Raw genomic sequence first — 24,472 nt, 5'->3', positions numbered from 1 at the left:
TTTATCATCACGTTATTTATGCTTAAAATGTGATGGGCTCCAGGCTCCTCTTTGTTTTGCATGCTTCCACTCCTGGAACGTACGTAAGAACACTACACTGTGTACATGACGCCATGACACCGGGATCTTTCTGCTTCCTGATTCCTGAAACACTACTCCATTTCATAATAAAAATTTGAGTACCCAATACAGAGTCCGAGGGTTATCCTCCTTTTTTTTTAAAAAAAAACTACTCAACACAGAGTATCATTTTGTTTACTCTGCTTTCAGTCTTGGTAAGATATTAGAAAGTTCAGATATCGGAACACACAAGAAATAAGAAAGGGTGACGTTGAAATACAAATTAAGCTAGGGAATACTACAGCTTGTTTGGACACAATCACTTGGGATCGAAATTCTGGAATTCATTTTGGATTACAGTAACCAAGTTGTTTGATTGACACAAAAATTGAGTATCAACATGAAATTCCATGAAATCACATCTATTCCTAACTCTAAGTCATTTCTAAAATGTGTCATTTCTCTCGATTTGTTTATCATCTACAAATTCATGTCGCAGACAAGTATGGTTTTTCAATCCAAAACTCAAATTTAACCAAATAAATTCACGTCTATTATTGGATTCATTTTATTTCTATCTAATGAAATGAAATGAAACGAGCGCTACCACGAGCTAGCTGGGTTGGCATAGCCGCTACATGGTGATTCATGAAGATGCCACGTTTCTTAAAATCTGTTCTGTCTTCTCTGTGTGCATGTTTGACTGCTTGTATAGATTAATGAAAGGAACTGTTTTGCCCGAGTGCACCCAAAAGCATCGCTTGGTATCTTTGGAGCATGCATCTCAGACAAATGGTGCTATGTCATTCCCAAACTTTCATGTTATTCTTGAGATATTAGTCTATTAGACCATGTACGGCTGTTGGGTATCAGATTCGCCGCTAACTACGCCAATACTAAGTTTATTATCTGTCATGCTTAGCCTCGGTGTGTCAATGGTGTTTCTTGGCAATATAAATATTGCTTGTATTTTTTTAATTATAAGGACGTACACCACACCATTACACCAGTGTACATACGCTTGCATGTCCCAGTGGAATGTACGATAAATCAGGATCGATGGTCGCCCACATATATCTATGATTTATCATAGACAACGACATATCAAGTGAAAAACACTATTCAATGGAAACTTTCAATTATATCCATCAGATATTAAATAAACAGATCTGATGAGATGTGAAACATCTAATCACTTAAATGCATTTTAGAGGTCTGGTTTTATTTTCTATTTATAAAATGCATTTAAATTATCCGAGATTCCAACTATCATCTGATCCGTTTATTTAAGATCTATAAGGACTAAGATTAAAAGTTCTCAACTTTAACTGAATAAAGGTTTTCATATGATATGTTCTCTTTGTCATATACCTCAAGGATTTTCAATTTGCCACAAAAAAATACAGGTGTGATACCCACACCTGGACATGTCTTAGGAACCCGTGGGTCCTACTACCAGCCCTTAAGTTAGAATAGTTTTTGTCTAGGAAACAGTAAGTATACTTCCCTCCAGCGTGTTGGCCTCTAAAGTTGGATAAAGAAGGAAAAGTTTGTTACGGAGTAAAAGAAAATAGATTCCCTCTAGCTCACACGCACATTCTTTTAACAATCTTCAGAGGCACCCCTCTCGGCTGGGATGGTTCAGAAACAGGCAGTCCCGGACAACACGGCAGCCATGCTAACGTTGTATGCTACTCTAATGAGATGTTCATGTTCTAGATTTGTTCTAAGTCAAACTTTTAAAATTTAATCAAATTTATATAAAAATATTTATAATTCTTAAAAGTGTTCTATTAAATCTGTCATGAGATATATATCTTGACAGTAGATATTATAGTATTAATATATTTTTATAAACTTGATCAAATTTGAAGCAAATTGACAACAAAGCTAGAACATCTTACAGAAGATAACGAAGGTAGTACTATGCCAGGTGGTTAATTTTTTTAATCGACTTGAATGACATGACCAATTAATTAAATTTCCATGGAAGAAAAAAAAAACTAATGCGCTGCTGAAGTGCTGAACGTTGCGAAGGGCACACACTTACCGAAGGAGCCAAGGGGGGTGGGTCTATAACTTCGTTGCCCTTATGGATTTTCATTTGTTGTTTGTAAACGAAGGCCTATACAGAAAAACTCCAAACACCTTTTGCTCGGAGGCTGCTCTCGCACCCTCATGCAGTGTGGAGTGTTTGGAGTATTTGAAGCCTATAAGAGTATATGGACAGATAATCATTATAAATGCTCTCTCGACACGGTATTGAGGTTTGCCATTAAAGGTGGGTTCAAACAGAAACAAAATATACATATCCAATGGATGCGGCTCCCGTTACCCAATGCCGCCATACGTCACCTGAGCTCGGTTCATATCCAATCCACTTCTCACCGAGAGATCTACACCTACATATAGGTGGAAAGAAATTGTATTATACGAGATCTTTTTATACTTTCGGTATACACCGCAGTTCTGTCCACCACCACCGCATTTGTGCAATTCACACGCTTTAAAGGTTCAATCCTCCACACTATGGAGAGAGGAGTTCTTATCTCGGGAGATTTGCATGCAAAGAAAGACGGAGTATCAACTGAGCCTGGCAAATGCACATGGTAGATCTTGCAATTGCATCAGGCTGGCAGGCAAGCACGCACAATAATGCATGTACTACTTTGACATAAAACTGTGAATTGGTGGATGATCGATCCGCGATTCTCGATAAGATCCTCCCCCAGCCCGGAGCTATTGCTTCTTCCCCCTGTCATATCGCCAAGATTCCAAGCAAGTTCGGCGTATCCCTCCGAATATTCTCACTCGCTCGCCGTGGAAATGGTCGCCTCTGACGACCGTCCATTGCCGTGGCGTCGTGGCGACCTCGGACGAAAAGGTCAAGCAATTGGGGAGCCGTTGGTGTGTTTGCTGGGGCGAGCAAAGTCTGGCATAATTGAGCGCGCGCAGTGTGCATGCAGGCAGCTGTTGAGTTCGTCAGTTCGTGCAAGTGCTTTGCAGTCTCTCAGAACATGCACGTTCTTGCTTTGCAGTCTCAGTTGCATTTTAGGACCATCTTTTCTTAAAAAAGACTGCCTCCAATCCTAAATTTAGGATCCGAGGGAGTATGTGAAAGTGTTTATTAGACTGGATCTCTTGCGCTCGTATGGTGAAATCTGGCATGACATCTGTGTGCGCATTCTGATACGAGATTGAGGGGAGCCAAATAATGCATCAAAATTGATCAGAGGGTCGAAACTACTCATATGCAAGCACTTGTGAGAGCATGGTGGGAGGTCATGGTGCCGGTCGACCCTGGTCCTGCCAGCCAGCGCCCCACCGCCTCTGCCACGCACTGGTCAGTGGTCACCTTACACTGATTGATTAGAATTTATTTTCTGTTCTAGTGAAATATAAACTGTAAATGAAGATACTATTTGATAATTTTATGTATAAAGATGGTCAGTCACATGGGACTTGTTCATTGCCAATAAGCATGTGTGGCTTGTTAGTTGCTGGCTGTGGGTGTATGCATGACTTGTATCGAAACAGAAATATGAACATTCAATGATATTGATATTGGCATTGGGCCAGTGCAATGTCAGGCTTCCGAATGTCTACATCCAAACAAAGCATAAATTTATTTCGCTTGTGAGCCGAGACAATATTTGAAAATTTTTTAACATCTATTACTAGATAACATGGTTGTATGCCATCAATCGATCGATGCAGTAGCTAAAGCCTGAAGTTCATTCAAAAAGAGAAAATCTGTACAAATACGGTGAAATAAAGAGAGTAGATTTTACATGGGCAGCGCACCATCAGAGTTGTCCTTAAAGCATAGAACTGGTAATGTTGACACTCTTTAACGAAGAACTAACAACAGTCCTGATTAATCTAAGCAATTTTGCCCATTCAAGTAACGGTATTAGGCTTTACGTTGCGCGTCGTTTCATTTCCAACATTCGCTCCTTTGATTTGCATTTTTTTTTTGAGGAAACGCTCCTTTGATTAGCTAGTGCTACAGGAGAAAAGAGGAATCGAAAATGACAAGTCAAAAGGAGATCAGAAGTCTAACGTGGAACGGAAAGCTTATGGGCTTGAGGCGACCAGCAAATAAAGAGACCCTAAGCTGGGCCAGGCCGGGGAAGCGTGCTTTTTTTACCCTTCTTGAGATCTTGCAGTAGCTTACCATGCCAGGCCTGGATGGGCTTAAGCCGAACTCTAACAATGGACTTACAAGACCGGCTTTTTCTCAAAAAAAACTTGCAAAACCGGATCGGAATCAACGTTACTCTCTCGCAAGTACTTGGCAGGGTGCAACGCATGGGCACCAACGAGGTGTGCGAGGCTCTACGCGCACTTGCTGGCGGCGGACGCCGTGCTGGGCGGCTGCGTCAGGTTAACGCAGGAGGAAAGTACACGACGTCTTCGTCGCGCGTATTCCTACTCTTTTCCAGGAGCTGGCGGGGCGGCTCGGGATTCGGCTGCTCAGCCGGAGGTTGAGAAACGAAGACCCCCGGCGGTTCGGGAGGCTCTTTTCCCCGCGGACTCTGCCAAGAATACACGATTCGCCATCAAGTTCTTCACGGCGAGGTCTGGGAGGAGTCACACAATCAGCGAGGGAGTGTCTAATTAACAACTGATTAGTATGGGAGCAACACAGTTTTTAATAAAAAAAAATACTGAACATATGTATTATTTGGAGATTTTTTGACGGTGCCATCTGAAAGTGATGGCACTTTTGGCAAGATTGTAGTATTAAGAAGTTTTTTTTTGCGCCCATGTAGTATTAAGAAGTTTAGAACTAAACTTTATAAAAACATCTCAAATTATGTTCTACGACCAAATGCATCAGCATGCATTTCACTCGTACCACAACCACCAGCATGCGATCCTAATGCCCTGCAGAGTGACGGAGTACGTACAAGCTTAATTCATTAATGAGGCTTTCGCATCTTCTATGCAATGAGTAGTTCCAGCCATGTTCCAATGTGAAAACTTCAATTTGTTCTTTCTCTTGTCAAGAAAGATTCATACTCCACAACTTCAGTGGGTAATCTACTAACCTGTCCACATGCCCCATTTTCTCGCCATGGAGTTAGTTAGCAAGTCTATATCTCGTTAATTAATCTCTATGGCGACAAATCCTTATGATTTGTATAGGCAAACTGACATGATTAGGCCACACTTGTCTATACCCTCTACTAGTTGCAAGAGAAGACAGTTCCTATTGCAAAGAAGGTAGCCATGGAATCGCATGCAGTCCACTTCACTAGTTGATGCCTAATGCTGAAATTGCAGTTTATAACGCTGCAATTTCACTCCTCCAGTGTGCAATATCTTTTTCTTGCAGGAGGGAAGCTGCTATCTGTACGATAATGGAGTAGAACCCAATTTAGCATATACTGTATTTGCAAAGAGAAACACCATACTAAGTAATAAATTGAGTATCTGCACTCCTAAATTATGAGCCTGATAGCCTATAGCTTAGGCAGCTATAATCTGTCTGTACGACTGTACCATTGTGACATCCTTTTTTATGCACAGTGTTAGTTCTATTACAAAGACAACGCAAGACCAGTGATGCAGATCTCCAAAAGGAACGGCCCCAAATTATAGTGAGGATTTCTGGAACACGTAACATCTTTTTGGCTTTACCAAACAGTAGCTTTGTCTCCCGAATGATCACGAGCGCTGCAATTATTTGTGGGTTTCACAGGAAAGGCTGCATACTTTTTCTTCAAAAGGTAGCCAGAGAGAGTCACACTTGGGGGTACCATGCTATTATTACCAGTTACTGTTGGCCGTCTCTTTTCAGTTAACGCCAGTAATTTATCACTTATCCGCAGCTTTTTTATTTGAATTTCACAAATAAAGCACGACATTTCCTCCCAGTTTACTGACAGTTCCAGTATAATACTAGCAGTATACGCTAATAGCAATTGGACAGACAACAGCAAGGCCACATGACAACAAAAAAGGGGTTTGAAAAATGTTCCACTGCGCCGTCCAATCAATGGAGTTATACACGTTTGGAAATGGCATCAGGCACGACAAGCAACAGTCTCAAGTCTCGTCAACCTTACTCCTGAGAAAGCTTTTACTCCACTTGTTAAATACGCCTTTGTGGTCAGGAGCCCTAAAATACTGTGATCATCACTGAACTAATAGTACAATGCATTCATGTGGGTGTCTTATAACTCTGGTAAAGTATGAGAGCAGAAAGCAGCTGGTTTGCACTGACTGCTGCATTTTTTTAAGCTTTGGATTCCATGGGTTAGGAGGTGAACTGTCGTTTGCTTCCTATAGCATCTGAATCTCTGATGCTCTGATTCACTGGCAAACCGCCCTTTTGCATGTCATGTTGTGGCTACAGATCGCTTGGACGGTTTGAAGCTTGGATCTTCTTCAGTGAGCAGTCAAGAGCTTTCGTAGACGACGAGACGAGCGGCGACCATCTACTCAGTCATGCACGTACAGCGAGACAGATTCACGTCGGAGTAGATGGTCTGCGGCCTTCCAATGGGAAAAGGAGGAGGCTCCCTCGGTCGCCGTAGGAAATGATGTTCTTCAGCTATTCCTTCCTGAATGGAAGATTATATATATATCTGTTGTGGTGGTCGGCATGTTATGTGAAAATACTGCTACATTCTGTATTTTGCGCAGCACGTAGACACATATCCTCTGTGGGTATTATATTTTCCCCTATGGATTAACTTTGGGCTGCAGCCCAGCACTTTCCACTAACCTCCTTTGGCCCGTCTCGCTTGTAACTTCGCAGCGAGACCTAAGTGGTGCGGCACGTTCTTCACCATGGCCCGTGTTTTGTAAGGTAAAGGCTCTTCTCTGCACGGCGGTGTGACTGGGCAGCTCAATGCATCGCATGGGCAGCACAGCAAAGGTTATTTTTCTACGTGACCACGAGGCTCCGGACCGCCCGAGACACATGCGTCCTAATTTCAGAAGATGTACCAACGGATGGATCGGTGCCATTCGTGATTAGCCGGGTCGGCTTGAGTGGTGCAGGCAGCACGTTCTTCACCAATCACCATGGCCCTTCTTTTGTAAGGTAAAGGCTCTTCTCTGCACGGCGCTGTGACTGGGCAGCTCAATGCATCGCAAGGGCAGCACAGCAAAATCAAAGGAGCGTTTCTTTTCTTGGCAAAACTCGCCTATTCTAATGTTTGGAACTCCCGACGATCGAAATTTAAAGGGTGCAAGATGAGTGCTTCTGCGTTTTTTTCAGCAGGTGCGAGGCACGGATGATTCCTCCCCGACCCACAGGAGCGTCAGCGTGCAATTCCGTAGCATCGTTGCTTCCAAAGCACGCACAGGCACCGCTTTTGCCAAACAAACAGAGAGCAGTGGCCGCCGGGTTTTTCACAGCCTGGGAAAAGTATACGGAACAATCAAGTCGAACAAGAGCAGCTATCCATCCATTCATGTCCATCGGACTCGGAGACTGCAAAGCGGGGATCGGAGTGGCAGCGTGCGATCTCCCCTGGGAGCTGCTGGACTGCTTTGCTGCACGCTGGTCTCATGATTAGCCCGCTCGCGCAAGTCGGCACACGGTAAAAAGAAGACAAGGACACGCCATCTCTCTCGGCGTCGCATCGCATGAAACAAAAGCCAAGCCAAGCCAGGAGCCCAGCACACGCGCAGTGCGCAGGCGAGGCACCTACGTCGCCATCTCGTCCACACGGCCTCCCGCCGACACCGCCAAATTAAGCTCTGGCTGTCCTGTAATTCTTCGGAGTTCAGAGTCCAGGGCTCCGGGAGGCTCCTCGTCGTGTCCCCTGGGCATTGCTGCGTCTCTGTTGGTGCGGAGGTATACGCCGGCAGCTCAGCAGCTCCGATGCACGCGGCGCTGGAGATGAGCCGCGGCAGGGCGCGGAGGCCGGCGCTGGCGCACACCGGGAATGCGGCTCCTCCTCCAAGGAACGATAAAGTGTGTGCCCTTCGTTTTCCCTCCATTTCCATTCCTTCCCTTGGGTTTGGGATCGCAAAAGTTTGCCCTGGCCTTCCGTTGAGTAGAGCGCCCAAGCCATGAATATTCGTTGCGTTTTCGGTGATGCCTCTCGGCTCTCGCGTTCCATAGAAACAGGCGTCGGGGTCTGAATTATATTTGCCGTTTTAGTCTTTCTACATTATCTTTTTTGGGGCCTTCGAGATACGTACGTGTTGTACAGTCTTTTTGTTCTTGGTTGTTGTGAAGACTGGCCGTTAAGCTTTCAAGTTTGTGTAAATTGCACTGCACTCTGTTCGTCCATGCTTTTGCTATCTGAGGGTTTGAAATGGGCTCGGTGGGATCCATCCCTATGGAGAGCAATTCAAACCGGGTACTTTCTGAGTTCTGAATGTCTGATTGCTGCCCAGCTTCTGCTGTCCTGCGTGCTCTTTAATTTGCTGTCCTTTGCATCTTTCAAGTTCCCGTCGACTTATTCTCGCGTCCTATTCTTGTCCCTCGTCAAGGCGATGGAGAAGGATCGCAGGAGAACCAACTCGAGCTCGAGGGCGGCGGCAATGAAGCCTCCGCCCACCAATGCGGCTGCCCCCGCTAGCATCAAGAACAGAACCCAAGCGCGGAGGGATCGGAAAATCGCACTGCAGCAAGACGTAAGAATTCTCATCTCCGTAGTGTTTGTTCTATTCAACAGCTCAATTTACAGCATCTCTCCGCTCTTCAGCAATGTCAGAATATTCAGAGTGTTTCTGCATCTGGAATTGCAGGTGGAGAAGCTGAGGAAGAAGCTGCGTCACGAGGAGAACGTCCACCGGGCTCTGGAGCGCGCGTTCACGAGGCCGCTCGGCGCGCTCCCTCGCCTTCCCCCTTACCTCCCTTCTCAGGTAATGAAAGTTCCACTCTTGCATTTCAAGCAATCCACACCATTCCCTGCAGCTCGGAAGAGGATTAATTCCATCCTGACACATAATTTGTTTTCTCCTCTGGATTGTGACAAGTTGCTAGAGCTTCTCGCCGAGGTGGCGGTATTGGAGGAGGAGGTCGTCCGGCTCGAGGAGCAGATCGTCGGCTTCCGGCAAGGCCTCTACCTGCAGGAGGCTATCATCGCCTCCTTGGCGAAGAGCGCGTACATCTGCAACGGCGAAGGGTGTACACCGTTGTCGACACAGCTCAGTCCGTCGTTTTCCCAAATGCAGAGTTCAGAACCAGAGATTTCCCCGTCTGCACGTGACGGTTCCGATCAAGATGCTATTTGCTGGTCATCTCTGAAGCGAGTCACCGACGTCAAGCAGGCGCCGAGAAACCCGGCCCCTGGCCATGGTGATCGTCCTGGGAAGGAGAACCAATCGTGCCCCACCAACTCGTGCAGAGATTTCAGCCGGTCGCCGATGAACAATGTGCCAAGGAGATGCAGTGTGCCGGCAGTGGAGAAATGGCCGGGCGAAAAGGTATCAGGGTACTTGGATTGTTAAACTGACACAACTCGATTAGTTGGTTGATTCGACGTGCTAATGCCATTGCACACCCCTTCTACCCAATGTTTCAGAGAGACGTTGAAGACACCGATGTCATGGGTTCAGATTAAGGCCAGCGGCAGCAACGCCCCTCTTGGCCTGGGATTGAGGTGAGTTCCTTCCCACTACTAATCTCGTCGATCATCTGTCGATGCAATCTATTACTTCCTTGTCAGAATGGAGTAGTAGCTTGCATTGACAGATTAAGGCCCTGATTTCGTTGTGGTTTTGGTGAGAATTAGGTGGCTGTTTGACTTTGGGATGATAGCTGATCAAAGAATGGTCCTTGTCTTCCTGGCAAAATCAGGGCCGTGCTCCGAAAGCTCGCAGCAGTTGACCTAGTGGGGCTCGCTCTTCTCCCATCAGCAGAGGATGGCGTTCTGGATCATCACCTACGACTCCAGCATCATGATTGTAAGCAACCCCTCATAATTGAGGCCTCCTTTTGCTGTTCCACTCACCGTGAGTCCGTAGCTTTAAGCAGCTTTTCCGTTCATGTGCAATTCACTGAATTCACTCCACTTTGTTATCAGGAAGTTTGTTTCTTCGGGAACATCATAATTTTTCTCCGGGGTCACGTGTAATTTCTGTGCATGTGTTCTTCTTAATCTTTATGATTGAACCACAGAGATACAGCGCATGTCTGTCTGTGCACTGCATGTTGTCCGTTATTGGCAGTAGTACTTTCAGCGTTTGAAATACTTCCTGTCTCCTTAACCATCAGCAGAGACACGAATAAATTAGACTCTTGGCCCGCCTGATTAGCCTTTGACCCACAGCACGTCTTAACTAGCAGTACAGCCTGGCAGACTACATAAATAGGATCGAGGGAGAATGCATGTTCTGAACTTCTGATATAACACTAACACTTGCTCTTGTTTACTCTGCAACTCCTGCAGGATCGGCGGTTTCCTTCCCTTGAAGGCGACCATAAAACGTGGGTGGGCGCGCGCGTGCTGGGCGCCATGACGATCGAGATCGAGCACTCCATTTTGAGGCTGCAGCTACACGTAAGGCTTCACTGTGCAATCTGTACTAGTCGACAATAGAAGGAAGAAAAGGGACTGTCTTCGTTTACATGTCCAACTGCTAAAGATGATCTAGTAGGGCATGCATCCTAGGCTGCTGGCTAGCTAGCTCACGATCATGGCATGTGCCAAAAGACTAAAGTTGAATGGCAATATAGTTCTTGCCTTCTAGTACTAGTTACTGAGGCTGAGCAATTCCTTTGCTTCATTAACCTGAACCTGCTTAAAAGTGCGACAATTCAGGCAAGCGGGCAGTCAAAAATGCAGGCCACAGTTTTAGCCAGGTGCCCTGCTGGCATACATAAACATAACCACTTCAGTGAGACTTTTTTTTCCTTTCTATAAAGGTGTGGGTCGACACGGCCGATGATGAACTGGAGGCAGCTTAATAGGGACTACTTGTGGCTGTCATTGCCTCGGCGCTAAGCAAGTTACGTTCGCGATCCAGAAGTCTCTACATTCGGTACATGCTGGACTTTTCGCGGAGGATGTGAATTGTGAGCTCACTTCATCAGGTCGTCGAGACCGGTCGCCGAATTCCAAGTTTAGGTTCAGGTAGCTGTTTTGTCTGATGGGCTGATGATATAACAGCTAGTCACCAATGTGTGTATGGACGGAAAGAACGCTGCGGTGCACATATTTACAGTAAGAGAAGCCAGAACTGGCCATTGACAGAACTGTGTGTTGGTCACAAATTTATAATTCTCTTGGAGGGGAAGCATTTTCCCCCTTATTACAGGCTTGCCAGTTTGCCATCCTGAAAAGAAGCAACTCGTTATGAATGACCATTTGGGTGGCCTAGTTGGGCCCTTTTTCAGTTGGGCTGTGGGTCCTGAAAACTGGAATAACGTTTTCTGTTAATGGGTCACACGGTTTCCACAAACTGGACGGCCCAGGCAGCAAAGTTCAGAGCAAGCAAGAATCCTGCCAGAACTCTACACAAAACACTACCCTGCATTGTCCACACAGAAAATTATACATGGCACGTGGCTACACATTCGTGCTCCCTCCACCCATGTCAAGTGACTCAAATATATCCAAATATGACTAAAAAGTGTCTAAATACATGTAGTAGGAAGTCACTTAATATGGAAAGGATGGAGTATTTAAAAGTACTTATTCCGATCGGAATTAATTGTTTCAGATTTAGTACAACTCATTCAGTACAAAGTTGTACTAAATCAACGACAACTAATTCCGGCATGAGAAAGTAGAAAATCTCGAATCAACTTGTTTTAACCCGTTCACCTAAGGTCAAAAAATTAGCACGAGTTAGTTAAACCGTGGTCAAATGGCCACGTCGGTGTTGAGGTGGACAAAGTGGGACCCAAGCCAGCGACTGTTTGCACAAAAACCCCCGGGAATTCCTAGAAAGCACTGCTCGTTTGAGAAAACGAGTATTTGTTGGTGAAGTCGAGCAATACTACTACTGTCAACATACTCCAACTGAGGAGCTGAAAGACTCCATATCAAAAAGAGAAGGAAAAAAAAGGTTAGGATACAAAGTCAAGAATATCTCGACAGGCATCCATCTGAATCTAACCCATTTCCGGTCACACAGGGGTGGGTGTCCCCGCGCTAGCCTTGCATTTGCAACTGGCAGCACACGTTCTGCAACTGGGTGTATGGGCCCCCAAGAAGATAAGCGCGCGTCGCGTGCAGGACCAGGCCGGAAGGTTGTCGCAAAGTTCCAGTGCGAGAGTTTACCCTGACGCCTGTACACTGTTGGATAAAGCCATAAAAGGCAGACACACGGATTACGCTACCATAAACAGCCAATGTGATCCACAGCAGCCACGCCGCCTTGTCAACTCGCAATGGCCCTGCAGGGGTGAATGTCTCGTCGCGCTCTACGCTTACGCTACCAGCTTTTTACTCCAAGCCAGTATACATGTTTGAGAGCGGCAGATTCTGTCCAACACGCGTCGACGCCGCTGGTAACGGGGATCGGTTGCGTCAGCTAGCTATCCCCGTTGTTTAAATCCAAGCGACGGCCGTTTTGCTCTCGGCAACTGCTCGCTGTCTCGACGCCGCCAAGTAGCAGCCCTGCTACACAGTACACACGCGGATGCTGTGATGCTGAGGTCGGTGTCCGGGTCGACCTCCTCGAGGGGCATCGCCGCCGTGGTCGGCGTCGGCCCCGGCCTCGGCTCCGCCGTGGCTCGCAAGTTCGTCTCCGAGGGCTACACTGTCGCTATCCTCTCCCGCGACCTCGGTATGTAACGAACCTTGTTCGATCTCGTCTCTTTTTTTTTGCATAATATGACGTCTTCGTCGATGGACGATGCGATGCGGTGTGATCTTAATCTGTTTGCGTTGCGTAATTGGCGGGGCGGGGCAGATAAGCTGTCGCAGCTGGCGGAGGAGATAGCGCAGGAGGCCAAGGCGCAGGTGTTCGCGCTCCGGGTGGACTGCGCCGACGCCCGGTCCGTGCGCGAGGCCTTCGAGGGCGTGCTCTCCCTCGGCCCCGTCGAGGTGCTCGTCTACAACGCTTGCGACCCGCCGCCGCCGCCGGCATCCCGACCGACGCCCTTCCTCGCCGTTTCCCCGGACGCCTTCCACCGCGCCATGGCCGTCTGCGCCGCCGGGGCATTCCATTGCGCGCAGCAAGTGCGTATACACCTCCCGAATATTCTAGCTTCCACGTGCTACCTCACCCTGACCTCAGCTTCAGTCATCGGTCCGTCTCTCATGCCACTGGTCACACGCAGGTCATCCCGGCAATGGTGGAAAGGGGCAGGGGCACCATCATCTTCACAGGCTCCTCGGCGTCCGTCTCCGGATTCGCTGGCTACTCTGGTCTGAGTAAGTTCCCTGTCCATCGATCGAGAAAGCCAGGGAACGACAGTAAAACCGGGTACATTTCTTCTGATATGTTCGCTCCCGCGCCTGAAACGCATGCAGGCTGCGGCAAGTTTGCTCTGAGGGGGCTGGCTCAGTCTCTGGCCGAGGAATTCCAGCCGGCCGGCGTCCACATTGCGCACGTGATCATCAACGGCGTCATCGGCGACCGGAGGTATGCATGTCAAAACTCATCCATCACATCAGTTCATTACTCCTATTTGGTCCATCCTTGGTCTGGCCTCTAAGATTGTGACTTTATTCGCCCTAATGCACCTAACTCTTCCCAAGAGATAATGCATATACGATCCGAGAGCAGCATGTATGTAACATAATAAAAGTGGTACGAGTACTTTCTATATATGCATATGCTTTATTCGTTGTCGAAAAATTCTAGAATTGCATCTTAGTATATGGCCAAGTGGGTATCGGTCGAGTCGAATATTGTCCCTAGCTAGCTAGCTACTCGATCCCTAGTCAGCTATGACAAGAGGAAATATGTCCTGACCTCCTTCTAAAAAGTTTTGGGAGCTGATCTCAATCTCATCACTTCCCCCTAGGTAGGGAAGTGGTCCTCTGTTGTCCCCACCTGTAGATCTGATCCATCCAAAGGACACGGACAATTTTTAGAAGACATGTGAGATCCTCCTTTCGGCATATTATCCTCTCCATGAGATGGTTCGGGCGGTCATTATTGACATAGCTAGCTAACTACTCACCACAAATTGGAGATGTTAGATGTTGTTCAGTCAATAAAAAGTGATTAGTTAACTAATTAATTATGCATTGGAAAAACACAAGTGTTCGATGCTATATTTCCACACTCGGTACACAGTTTAATGCTTTATAAAGGTTTCATGTTAAGCGATTGTAGGATGACAGTTTAAGTGTTCATCTGCCATATGTCCATAGGATTTATTGTTTTACTAGGAGTTATTGATCGACAACAAATTTTACACAGATCTCAGTAGTTCAACACGACAACCGCAGACTAAAAGTACACTAGAGCGAATAACTAATTTTCCGTAGGTCTATGATTCCCTAATTCCCTTGCCAGCTCCGGCAATGCCACCGCAATCGACGATGCCCTGGCCAGGATCCTGGCATCCTGGCCCCCCGCCAAATCCCAAATTAAGATCCAGTCGGCCGCCACGTCTGCAGCCCACAGCACAGAGATCATTCCATGCATGTACGGAGCCTCCTCGCCTTGTTAAGTTTCGCTGGGCGTTGGCTCGATCGTCAGGATGGAGGCCACACTGCCGTTGCACCTGGCACGCCTAGCACATACTCGCAGTACACTTTATTCTGGCACTACTACGTGTAAAAAGACCCCCGGGCGGATTCTTTCGGCAGAAGAGAAAGCACGCCATCTTTTTGGGCCTTTTGGCATCGCCCAGCTAGCCCGGAGGCGCTGGCCACCTGGCTCGCCAAGTTGCCCGGCACGTTACATAGAACCCCTCGACCGTAACATAGAACACCTTTCTTCGGCTACGACAAAAACTGGGCATTAACGACTCAGATTCCAGCGAACTCGACACGCGTCGCCGAAACCGACCGCCTCCTCGGCTCCGGCCGCCGCGTGTGCGCCGCTTTTGAGCAAAGGGATTGCGAGGTGTCACAGCAAGGCTGGCGCCGTAAGCCGGCAGTCGTATATTCTTCAGGTCAATCGAGATTGCAAAAAAAAAAAAAAAATGAGATTCGTCGGAGCCGTAGGTTTCGCGAGCTAGCTTTCGACGCGAACTGCTGTGCGTGCTCGGTCCCATGGAGTCCGCCTGGTTCCACTTCCACCGCGTAAAGTACGCGAAAGACGCAGATTGATTTAAAGTGATCGGTGAATGTGCTTGACAGGACGATCCTTAACCCCGTACCGGGGTCCGGGACGGCTCTGTCGGGGTGAAATGAAAGGCCCTGGTCACCGTCGCACGCACTGTAATAAGATCAACCCGAGTGATCTACATGCTCGATCTGGCTCTGCACGTCGATCGACAGTGCGGCGAGAACCGATTGGAAGAACGGTTGCGTAATCTGATATATCTTGCTGTCGATGGTCAGGTCGCAGAGGGGCAACAATAACCAGGCCGGCGCGGCGGGGGCGGACCCGGACGCGGTGGCGCAGAGCTACTGGCACGTCCACGCCCAGGACAAGAGCGCGTGGACGCAGGAGATGGACATCCGGTCGCCGTCCTTCATGTAGCAGCAGCTAGCAGCACCGTTTGTGCAAGTTGCAGCATACGTATAGCAAAGCAGTTGCAAGGGGAGGAGCCGCCGGTCCAGCAGCAGGACTCTTCCGGTGCTGTGGAATCTCCAGCGTCTCTCCAATCATCCGAGAAGATCCATATTCCGGTCGTGTGCGTTGCGCGGTTGTGGATCGGGAATCGTGTCCCCGTTCCGCGTCGCATGTTTGGCGTGCCGCGCGCTTTTGATGTGACGCGGGCGCCGCTTATTAGCTTTTTACCTTTTCCTATCCACTTGGTGCCGTTGCTGCCGAAAGCGAACTTGTCGCCGACGACGTACGGCGCCCCTGTTGTAAAACTCGTGTGATTTGTATTGCAAGTATCGTCGTTGCATGTGCTGCGCCCTATGGTTGACGCTTCTTTCTGCGTACTGGAATAGTGGAATGAGTCCTAAGTACTGCAGTACTACTAACTCGGAATAAACGAGCAAGCATCTTCCGGAAGACATTAAGCGAACCTGCAGACATACGGACGGCCGAGGAACTTTGTGGATTACGATGAACTGACCGGTAATGCTGATGCCGCCGCTGAAGCAGGACGGCGTGATGTGCGATCCTGCAGCGGTCTGCTTGCCTGAGCAGTGATGATCATCGGAGAAGTGTTAGGTGGTGTAGAGCGATCGAGAGAGAGTGGGGCGGCCCCCACGTAGTTTGTGTGAACGCTGACGGCCTGCGTTTCAAGTGGTTAGACAGTACAGTGCAATCATGGGCGGCAAGGCATTTCCCCCTTTTATGTGAAAGGGAAAGGGTTGATCGATCAGTCACCTGCCTTCTGTAGTTCTGTTCGCAGCTCTGAATGATCTCTCGGTGTCCCCAGCAAGTTGTCCCGTCCGCCAAGACTCGGTTGGCTTTCTGCGTGTTCAGTGTTCACGCATGGCTGTCTCATTGCGAGCCATGCGTTCGATGCAACGGCACCGATTAGTTCCATGTGCAATGCACTGGACTGGAACAGTAATTGTAGAGGATAAGGAGAGACAACCCATATAGAAACAAACAGAGCACGTTTCATCTGATCCATACAAAGAAGAAGCCATGGAAGAACTTGGTAAGAGCCTCAAGAGTTTTGCTTTATTTCCCACTGTTGTTAGTAAGAGATCGATAGCGTGACAGCTAAAACATGAGACAAGAATGTGTAATCTTTACATGTGAAACTGCTGCGAGTACGGAGCTCTTATGCAGAAGACTTGTCGCCACCGAATGCATTTTCCAGAACACCGGTGCCCTGAAGGTGACTAATATCTCCACACATCTTCACAATGCAACGGCCAGTGTCACCAGAAACAAGGATAACACTTACTGACGTGTTGTGTATTTTAGTATGGAGCGGCCTGGTGGGACTGGCATGCCTGTATAGTTCTCTGATGGTTCCACCATGAGAGACTAGGATTACTCGCTCCCCTGACAACAGGGAAACATAAGTTCAGAAAGGTTCATAAGCAAATCTCAAGCAGCTATGAATGCATAACAAGCTATCAAGAAACATTAAAATGTATCTGAACATTAACATGGTATATCCACCGTAGCTCTCAAGAAACAAAGGATGTCAATAAGCCAATCCCTTCTTTGATCCTTTGATACGTGCTGAGGAACTCACATTTAAAAGATAATAGCCCAATTTAATAGCGGTAAGTCCAAAAATGGAGCTTGCAGTTTTGTTTTGTTTTTGCAGGGAAACGTTTGAAGCCACAGTTTACCTTTATGTTTTTCGACTATGTTATACAAGCATGAGACACATCGCTCTGATAGTTGATCAAGACTCTCTCCACCACCCTGAAATAATAAGTCCAACAGAATTCAGAAATTGATCTTCCAATGCAAGCAGGTGTCTGCTTAGTAAAAACACATGCCGTTGTTAGCACTTCAGCACTGATATGGGGCATGCAGCAGCTGAGAAACTAGTTAGAGAAAAGCTGCATGGGCATCATGTGCAATAATCAGCCTAGAATGAAAATACTTCTTTCATATACAGAAACTGTGAACCTAATTTACAGGAAACAGTTTCGACACACAAGAACACTATAATCTATTGCTTGTGTAAGCTCATAACTAAGGATAGTCGGATAACTTGATTTGGCAAAGCTGTTTTTCAGTTAGTTGTCCTTGCCGATACAACTCTATGACAGGTTATAAAACAGAAAGTTTTATCAGTAACCATTTCATCAGCTGCACGTTAAATTAAGCGCACAGCATTTTTTATCGAACCTTGTTTGACATGCTGAAACCTATACGGTGGTTGACTCTGGGCCGTTGAATGATGCAGTACCTATGCATACCTACTTATCAAAATCCTTCAGACAACAATTACTCCCCACCATTGTATTTGCAGTATGCCAGCAGGCTAAGTATAATACTGGTCAGTGAATTAAATCAACATTTTCTCAAAAGTAGGAGGATATGAATGCTTACAGGAATTTCCTTGTTTCGCTTGTGGGACATAAAAGCTTTGTAAGCCTCTGGCTTTTCTTTAACTGCATCTTGAAGCTTCAAGCCCTGCACATCTCCTATGTGCCTTTCTCTAAGTGCAGGATCGAACACAACCTACAATGCAGATTGTTTGCTCATTAATATTCTACAGAAAAGATTGTCTTGCACAGATCACATGGAAGCATCTTGGAGTATGCATGATAATTTGAGCAACAAAAAGGTCAGAAGGTGAGCAAACATACATTTGGTACATTGCAAATTTTTGCTATTATTGTTGCAGTCTCTGCCGCACGCTTCAGATCAGATGAGTATATTGCAACTGGCTTGGCTTCTTTAGACAGCCGATGAGCAACCTTAAAAATCAAAGGAATTCCACATAAAAAAGTGCTACTCCAGATGTCTTTTAGTAACCTGATTAGATCATACCATACCGCATTAGCCTGCTGCCTCCCAATCTCATTCAGTTCTGCATCCAAGTGTCCCTAACACAGGATTAGGATACAATATCAGATTGAAGGAACTACCAGAATGCTAAACCAAATAATGTACAGTAGAGAATTAGGTAATGTGCAAGCACATAGTAAAATTGAAAATCATATCATGTCGTGAATGTGTGTTTATAGCTATATGGTAAATGAGATAAATTCAGGTGAATGTATGTTTATAGCTATCTGAATCTCCCCTGAGGAGCAGCATAACATCAATTTCCATATTTTCCTCATTTAGGAAACAAGTGCGATGCATAGGTGAAAAGTCAACATACTGCCTATCATCTCTTAAGCTTTAGCACATGACTAAAAGTTGATATTACAGCTTTCTATAAATAGTATGTGAAAACATGCACTATGTCAGAACTCGGAAGTGTTTCCTTTCATTGCATGACTAATTATAGTTCGCTACCTGGCTTATAAATCAGCTGCATAAATACTACTCCCTCCGTCCCAAAATAAGTGACTTGGATCTTATACAAATTCACGTCACTTATTTCCGGACAGAGGGAGTACTTAAGTTACGAACGGTCTGAAATTACCACATTCAATCGAAAACAACAGGCTGCTTATATAACCAAGTTACTGACGATCTGACATTTAACATTACTACATTCAGTTCGAAAAGAAAAACTTAACAAGCAGGTGAGAAGGGTTGGATGCCCAACAACCCTTGAAACTATGGAGTGGTTCTTAAAATTGCCGTGAATCAGGCAATCAATCAACACCTCTTGAGCAAATTGAACAACGAATCCCCCAAGTTGTAAGCTAAAGTGCTAGCTAAGATGCCTATAGCGAATTCTAAGTGACATCACACGCAGATATTCTATCAAATACACAGACTCCCACAGTTTAATCCAATTGAAGTACGAATGTCCGATGTAGATAGCATAACAACTGACAAGCTCCGAATCTGTTGACGAGAGGGAGACGGAGCGGAAGCAATCGTGATCACCTGTATGATGCGGGAGGCGTTCCAGGAAGTCTCGCCGTGCCGCACAACCACGACCTCGGTGAACTCGCAAGCATCGACCACGCCCTCGGCCGTGGAGGAGGAAGACATACCTAGAGCTGCTCCCGGGACGTCTTCCTTCCAGGGAATCTCCGGGGCGAGCGCGGGCCTGGAGGGAAAGGAGCCCGAGGTGGCAGCTGGGGATGGCGAGGTCAGACAGGTCACGACGGCGGGAGACGGCGAGTGGAGCGAGACGCGCGAGGGCGGCGTCGGCGTCGGCGGCGAGACGGTGGTGGTGGGATAGGGCCTGGACATACGCGCAGAATTGGAGAGACCGAGACGACTACAGGATGGGACAGTAATGCAAGTCAGGGTTTGATTCTGGTCCACCTGTACAAGCAGAAGGTTTAAATTGAATTTTACTGTATCTGTAATTACCCAAGCATGTGCCGCTTTCAACTGGTGCACTCATGCTTGAAAATGTACCTAAACGTTATAAAAAAAATATGTGCGTTTTTTGTGAAGATAAATATAGAGTAAATTACACAGAACCACCATATTTGAGACAGTTGTAATGAAAACCACTAGTTTTGTTAATTTTTGCGCAGAACCACCATGATTTAGTGAATTTGTTGCACGTACCACTGATTCTGTCGTTTGGGACGCATAAGATCATTTCTGACCGTTCGGGCTCACATGTCATGTTGACCAGCCGGTGCGGGCGTTAGCGCTCCGTTAGTACTTCTGTTCCACCTCCGAGCGCTCCTCTTTTCCTTATTCTCTTCCTGCTTCTCCTTCCCCCGAAACTCTTCTCCCTCTGTTTTCTTACCCACCCCGAGCTATGAGCTCCGGCGAGCTCTCTAGCTCTCTCCCCGGACAGCCCCTGCTGCACGCCTAGAGCTCTGTAGCGCCTCCGCGAAGCCGCTCCACCACTCTAGACCCCGCGCGCGACCTGAGCAGCCGCCGAGCGCTTGTCTTCCTTGCGTCCGGCGAGAGCGTCGCCGCGCTTGGATCTCCTCTTCCAGCGCCTCCCCGACATCGACGCGAAGCTCCTCGGCTCCGCAAACCCGCATCAATATCTCGCTGGACCTTCCCCGTTTTGATTCTCATCCGTGCCGGATTTCTTCTCCGGCCGCCGCACGTCGTCGTTGCTGGACGCCTCCGGCAGCGGATCCGACCGGTTGCTCCCTCCTTCCGCCTCTATGTGTCGGCGCGCACGCGCAAGTCGGGAAGCAGGAGTGGCTCCGTTCCACGGTGGTGTGCCGGTAGCCGCAGAGTGGGTTGGTGAAGAACTCCGGGATGGAGAGGAACTCGTCCTCGGAGACGAAGACCTTGGCGCTGTGGTCGAAATGGCAGAAGCGCTCATACAGTGCCACGATCAACTGCTGCGAGACTAGAACAAAAGGAGCAAACATCAAAATTGTTGATTGATTGATTAGAACTCCGATCGATCATGAACTAGAGCAGCCACACAAATTGAACTGTGAGAATGAGAACACCGAAAGAAGGAATTCGAGATTGTATTGTGTAAGACCCCGGAACCGGAATTATACAATTTAGCCCCAAATTGCTAACCTTTGCATAATTCAAGCATCGGGTTCTTAACTTACGATAAACACCTCAATACATACACGCATTAATGTGCTTCTCGTAGGATTTTGCAACATGAATATCATTACCAAAACTCTACAGAAGAGAGTAATTACAAAGCTCATACAAAGAGCAGAATAACAATTATTACAAAGAGAGGACACATGTCCCAACATTACATCATTACATCAGCGGAAGTCGAATTATGCCCGAGTACGGACAAGAATACAGCATGGCCTGAAGAGGCTGGAAGCTGGAAGGAAACCCGCCACAAGTCTCAGAACCCTGATTTGGATCTCCTGGCTAAACATCAAATCCAACGTCGTGCTCCACGAAGAAGCTAGCGGCTCACCTGCTCTGCTGGAATCTCTGAAGAAAACAACGTTGCAAAGCAACTGAGTACAAAGTACTCGCAAGACTTACGGGGAGAACTAATCTAATTATGCAACAAGTCTCAAAGGATGGATAAATATGGTGGGGTTATGCAGCAACAGCAATATCTGGAGAGACACTCTGATAACAACGTCTAATGAGAGGAAGAGAAGCGTCTACCAAGGTGTAAGGTGATTAACCTATTTACTAAACACCAAACAACACAATCTTCATATCACCCCCTCAACACCCTGTGAGGAAGCAATCCAAAGGAAACTCACAATTAAACAATTTTAAGCATATCCAGAATTAAGACTAATTACTACTCAAGTTTATGAGATTAAGTTGGTTAAGTTCTCTATGATCAAGTAATGACCAACCAAATCGTCCATAACCGCGGACATGGCTTTCCGAAAGATTTATCCCTGCAGGGTGCACCAATTTACCCGTACACGTTTGACCAACCCACGAATACCAAGCGTGCTCACAATCAAATGTGCGCTGGCTGAATTGAGCGACACGACGTTTTCAAGTTCCACAACTAATCTAGGAGGACCACCCAACTGAGTCTATCCGAAATGAGAGCCCGGCCGAAGCGTCGTACGGACTCAAGAGTTGCGAGGACAGCTAGTAGTGGTTCAGAGCCCGCAGGATAACCACTCCAGACTAGTGCCGCAATCATATATGAATGCAAAGTCACCAACAAGTTTCCAACACAACACCAGTGTATATGCAATATGCCAAATGGAACGCCCGAACTATGTGGCCCCTGGAAGAGCTGAGTATCAAGTACTAAGTCGAGGGGGAAGTCATATCTTCTCCCATGAGCGGTTAGCGCAAAGTTTCTTGGATCGGCGAAAACGAGAACTCAGTCCTTAGGTCGGTGCAAATGGAACAAATCACCAGTGCACTAGAGCACGGCATTCCATCGTTGCCTTGTTACAGTTTAATATCGTATCACAGTTTTAGGAATGTAATTAAAACATAAAATAGTATGTGGATGTAGCAACTGTGGAACCCCAGATATAAGGACAGTAGACTCGCAACTAAGCATGACATCTAATGACTAAGATGTAGGGCAACAACAAACATGTGACATGGTAATAGGATAAGTAACAGGACAAAAGGCAATTGAGTAGAGCTGACTAAAAGCTTTGCAATCCTAGAGGCATCGTGAAAAGACTGAAATCGTAACTTAATGCAAGATTTGAGGGAGAGGCAATAGGTATAATCAACATGGTCAAGGAAGGGCTGCTTGCCTGGAGTACTCAATTGTCCAGAATTGAGCAAGAATCCTGGAAGAAGAACACAAGCGTAGTCGTCGTCGTTGTAGGAATCGAAGACTAGCGAGGAAGAAGCAAATACACGACATAAAAGGAAAGTATACATACAAGATACACACGGTATTTAATATGCGCAAACAAAGGATGATGCGTGACATAGGGATGATGCATGACATCTCAAGAATTCCGAAAGTAAATCCGATATGTAATTTACCAAGTTAAATGGAGTCCGAAAATACTACGCATAGCATCTATACAACTCCATATGCAAAGAAAAGGTTTAATTAATTAACTACACATAACAATGTTATAATTGTATTAGCATGCATGTAAATGACATGAATAGGTGCAACACATGCTTAAAACAAGAACAACACACCAAACAAACAACTCGGTCGGGGTTGCACACGCCGATGGCAACGACGTACCTGCAACTAATATTATCGATACAATCGGTACAATCACGGGCATCTCATACAACACATGTATGTCATCGATCACAACCTACGGGTCTACGCCGAAGGACGGTGGCTTCACGGGACGGTCGCTCGTTATACCTTGGACACGTGCGGCGTCACGATGTAGAGGAAGTAGTCGACGTAAGTCGAGGTAGTCGTACACGTAGTCGTCGTAGTCGAGTAGACGATGTAGTCGTTCATCTGTCGTGGTCGTAGTTGTTCATGGCTCCGGCTCGGAGATTCTTCGGTCTTCACGGCGCACAACAAAGACTTGGGCAGCGACACGGCGAAGCACTCGCGGAGCACCAACAGTAGCATGCAGCAACGAGTACACGGATGCGCTGACCAGCAGGGCCCACACGTCAGGCAGCAATTTCAGGAAAAAGAAAGAAAAACAACAGGGGAAAGAGGGCACGGGCCTGCTTGTCTTGGGCCTGCGGGCTGGAGAAGATGGGCCAAGGAGGAGGGAGCTGCTTCGGGCCTGCGGCTGGTGACACCCGGCGGCAAGCAGCAGGCGAGGGCAGCGCAGGGGAGATGGAGGCGCTCGGAAGAGGGAGGCGGAGCGGGCCGGCGAGGTGGTTGCGGGCGATGGGGAGAGGCGGCGTGGCGCGCACGGGCAGGTGGTTGCCAGCGTGGTGGAGAGGCGCGGGCAAGACGGCTTGACGGGCGGCGGGCGTGGAGGCAGAGCAGGGAGCAAGGCAGGCGGCGCTCGGTGGAAGCGGAGGTGCCGGTGGAGGCGACGGCAGCGTGCGACGGGAAGAGGGAGCTCAGGCGAGCAGCAGGTGGTGGCGCGCGTGGGGCTCGCGGCACGAGCAGCAGCCGGGAGGGAGAGGGTGCGGGGAGAGGAGGGCGCGCGGCGAGGCGGGGGGAGCGAGGGCGACCGGCCATGGGAGGAGGCAGCGGGGCGATCGGGCCAGGGAAGCTGGCTTCGGGAGGAAGAAGAAAAGAGGAAGAAGAACAGAAGGGGAGAAGAAGGCTGGCGGCACGGCTTGGGAAGAAAGGGAGAGAGAGAAAAGAGAGGAGGAGATTAGCTTTTATAGGCCAGGAGAAGTTAGGCTTTGCTAAGTGGGCTTTTGGGCCAACAAAAGCCCAAACAAAAATACAGATTTTTGCAAGTTTAGTTTTCATAATAAAACAAGAACACAAAAGGCAGATCTAATCAAACCCGGAATTATTTTGTCAAACCAAATTAGGATTTCTATAAAATAATTTTTAGGCTTTTACAAGCACAACAAAAGACAAGCACATGACAACACAAAAGAAGTGACATTTTGTGCA

The 24,472-nt window shown here is 47.3% G+C and overlaps 2 protein-coding genes and 1 non-coding gene across 3 annotated transcripts; 2 read left to right on the top strand and 1 right to left on the bottom strand.

Moving 5' to 3' along the window:
* Positions 1-7,471: 7,471 nt before the first annotated feature.
* On the top strand, positions 7,472-11,289 carry LOC100831267. The gene is made up of 8 exons (XR_002964969.1): positions 7,472-7,996; positions 8,521-8,664; positions 8,779-8,895; positions 9,010-9,467; positions 9,558-9,635; positions 9,833-9,939; positions 10,425-10,535; positions 10,901-11,289. It is a non-coding gene; the product is annotated as an uncharacterized LOC100831267 (transcript).
* Positions 11,290-12,306: 1,017 nt separating this feature from the next.
* LOC100831446 (uncharacterized oxidoreductase YoxD) lies at positions 12,307-15,975 on the top strand. The gene is made up of 5 exons (XM_003572237.4): positions 12,307-12,768; positions 12,895-13,163; positions 13,265-13,358; positions 13,458-13,569; positions 15,447-15,975. Exons 1-5 carry the CDS (start codon positions 12,630-12,632, stop codon positions 15,586-15,588), a joined length of 756 nt encoding a protein of 251 aa, XP_003572285.1. The 5' UTR covers positions 12,307-12,629; the 3' UTR covers positions 15,589-15,975.
* A 687-nt stretch (positions 15,976-16,662) lies between these two features.
* Positions 16,663-19,875, bottom strand: LOC100830961 (phosphoglycerate mutase-like protein 4). The gene is made up of 6 exons (XM_003574564.4): positions 19,495-19,875; positions 18,483-18,533; positions 18,294-18,404; positions 18,034-18,165; positions 17,322-17,397; positions 16,663-17,025 (listed from the first exon to the last, which is right to left on the bottom strand). The coding sequence occupies exons 1-6, from the start codon at positions 19,804-19,806 to the stop codon at positions 16,799-16,801; spliced, it is 909 nt and encodes a 302-aa protein (XP_003574612.2). The 5' UTR covers positions 19,807-19,875; the 3' UTR covers positions 16,663-16,798.
* Positions 19,876-24,472: the final 4,597 nt, after the last annotated feature.

The sequence above is a fragment of the Brachypodium distachyon genome, chromosome 3, assembly GCF_000005505.3.
Source record: "Brachypodium distachyon strain Bd21 chromosome 3, Brachypodium_distachyon_v3.0, whole genome shotgun sequence".
NCBI lineage: Eukaryota > Viridiplantae > Streptophyta > Magnoliopsida > Poales > Poaceae > Brachypodium > Brachypodium distachyon.
This window is presented reverse-complemented; position numbering and strand designations above follow the sequence as displayed.

What these genes read in the sequence shown, in the direction of transcription:
- LOC100831446 (XM_003572237.4), top strand. Translation starts at nt 12,630, where the DNA reads ATGCTGAGGTCGGTGTCCGGGTCGACCTCCTCGAGGGGCATCGCCGCC. An exon ending in CGCTGGCTACTCTGGTCTGA is followed by an intron (nt 13,359 to 13,457) that starts GTAAGTTCCCTG and finishes AAACGCATGCAG; the next exon opens with GCTGCGGCAAGTTTGCTCTG. An exon ending in GGCGTCATCGGCGACCGGAG is followed by an intron (nt 13,570 to 15,446) that starts GTATGCATGTCA and finishes GTCGATGGTCAG; the next exon opens with GTCGCAGAGGGGCAACAATA.
- LOC100830961 (XM_003574564.4), bottom strand. Translation starts at nt 19,806, where the DNA reads ATGTCCAGGCCCTATCCCACCACCACCGTCTCGCCGCCGACGCCGACG. An exon ending in AAATTTGCAATGTACCAAAT is followed by an intron (nt 18,166 to 18,293) that starts GTATGTTTGCTC and finishes TCTGCATTGTAG; the next exon opens with GTTGTGTTCGATCCTGCACT. An exon ending in CATAGTCGAAAAACATAAAG is followed by an intron (nt 17,026 to 17,321) that starts GTAAACTGTGGC and finishes CCCTGTTGTCAG; the next exon opens with GGGAGCGAGTAATCCTAGTC.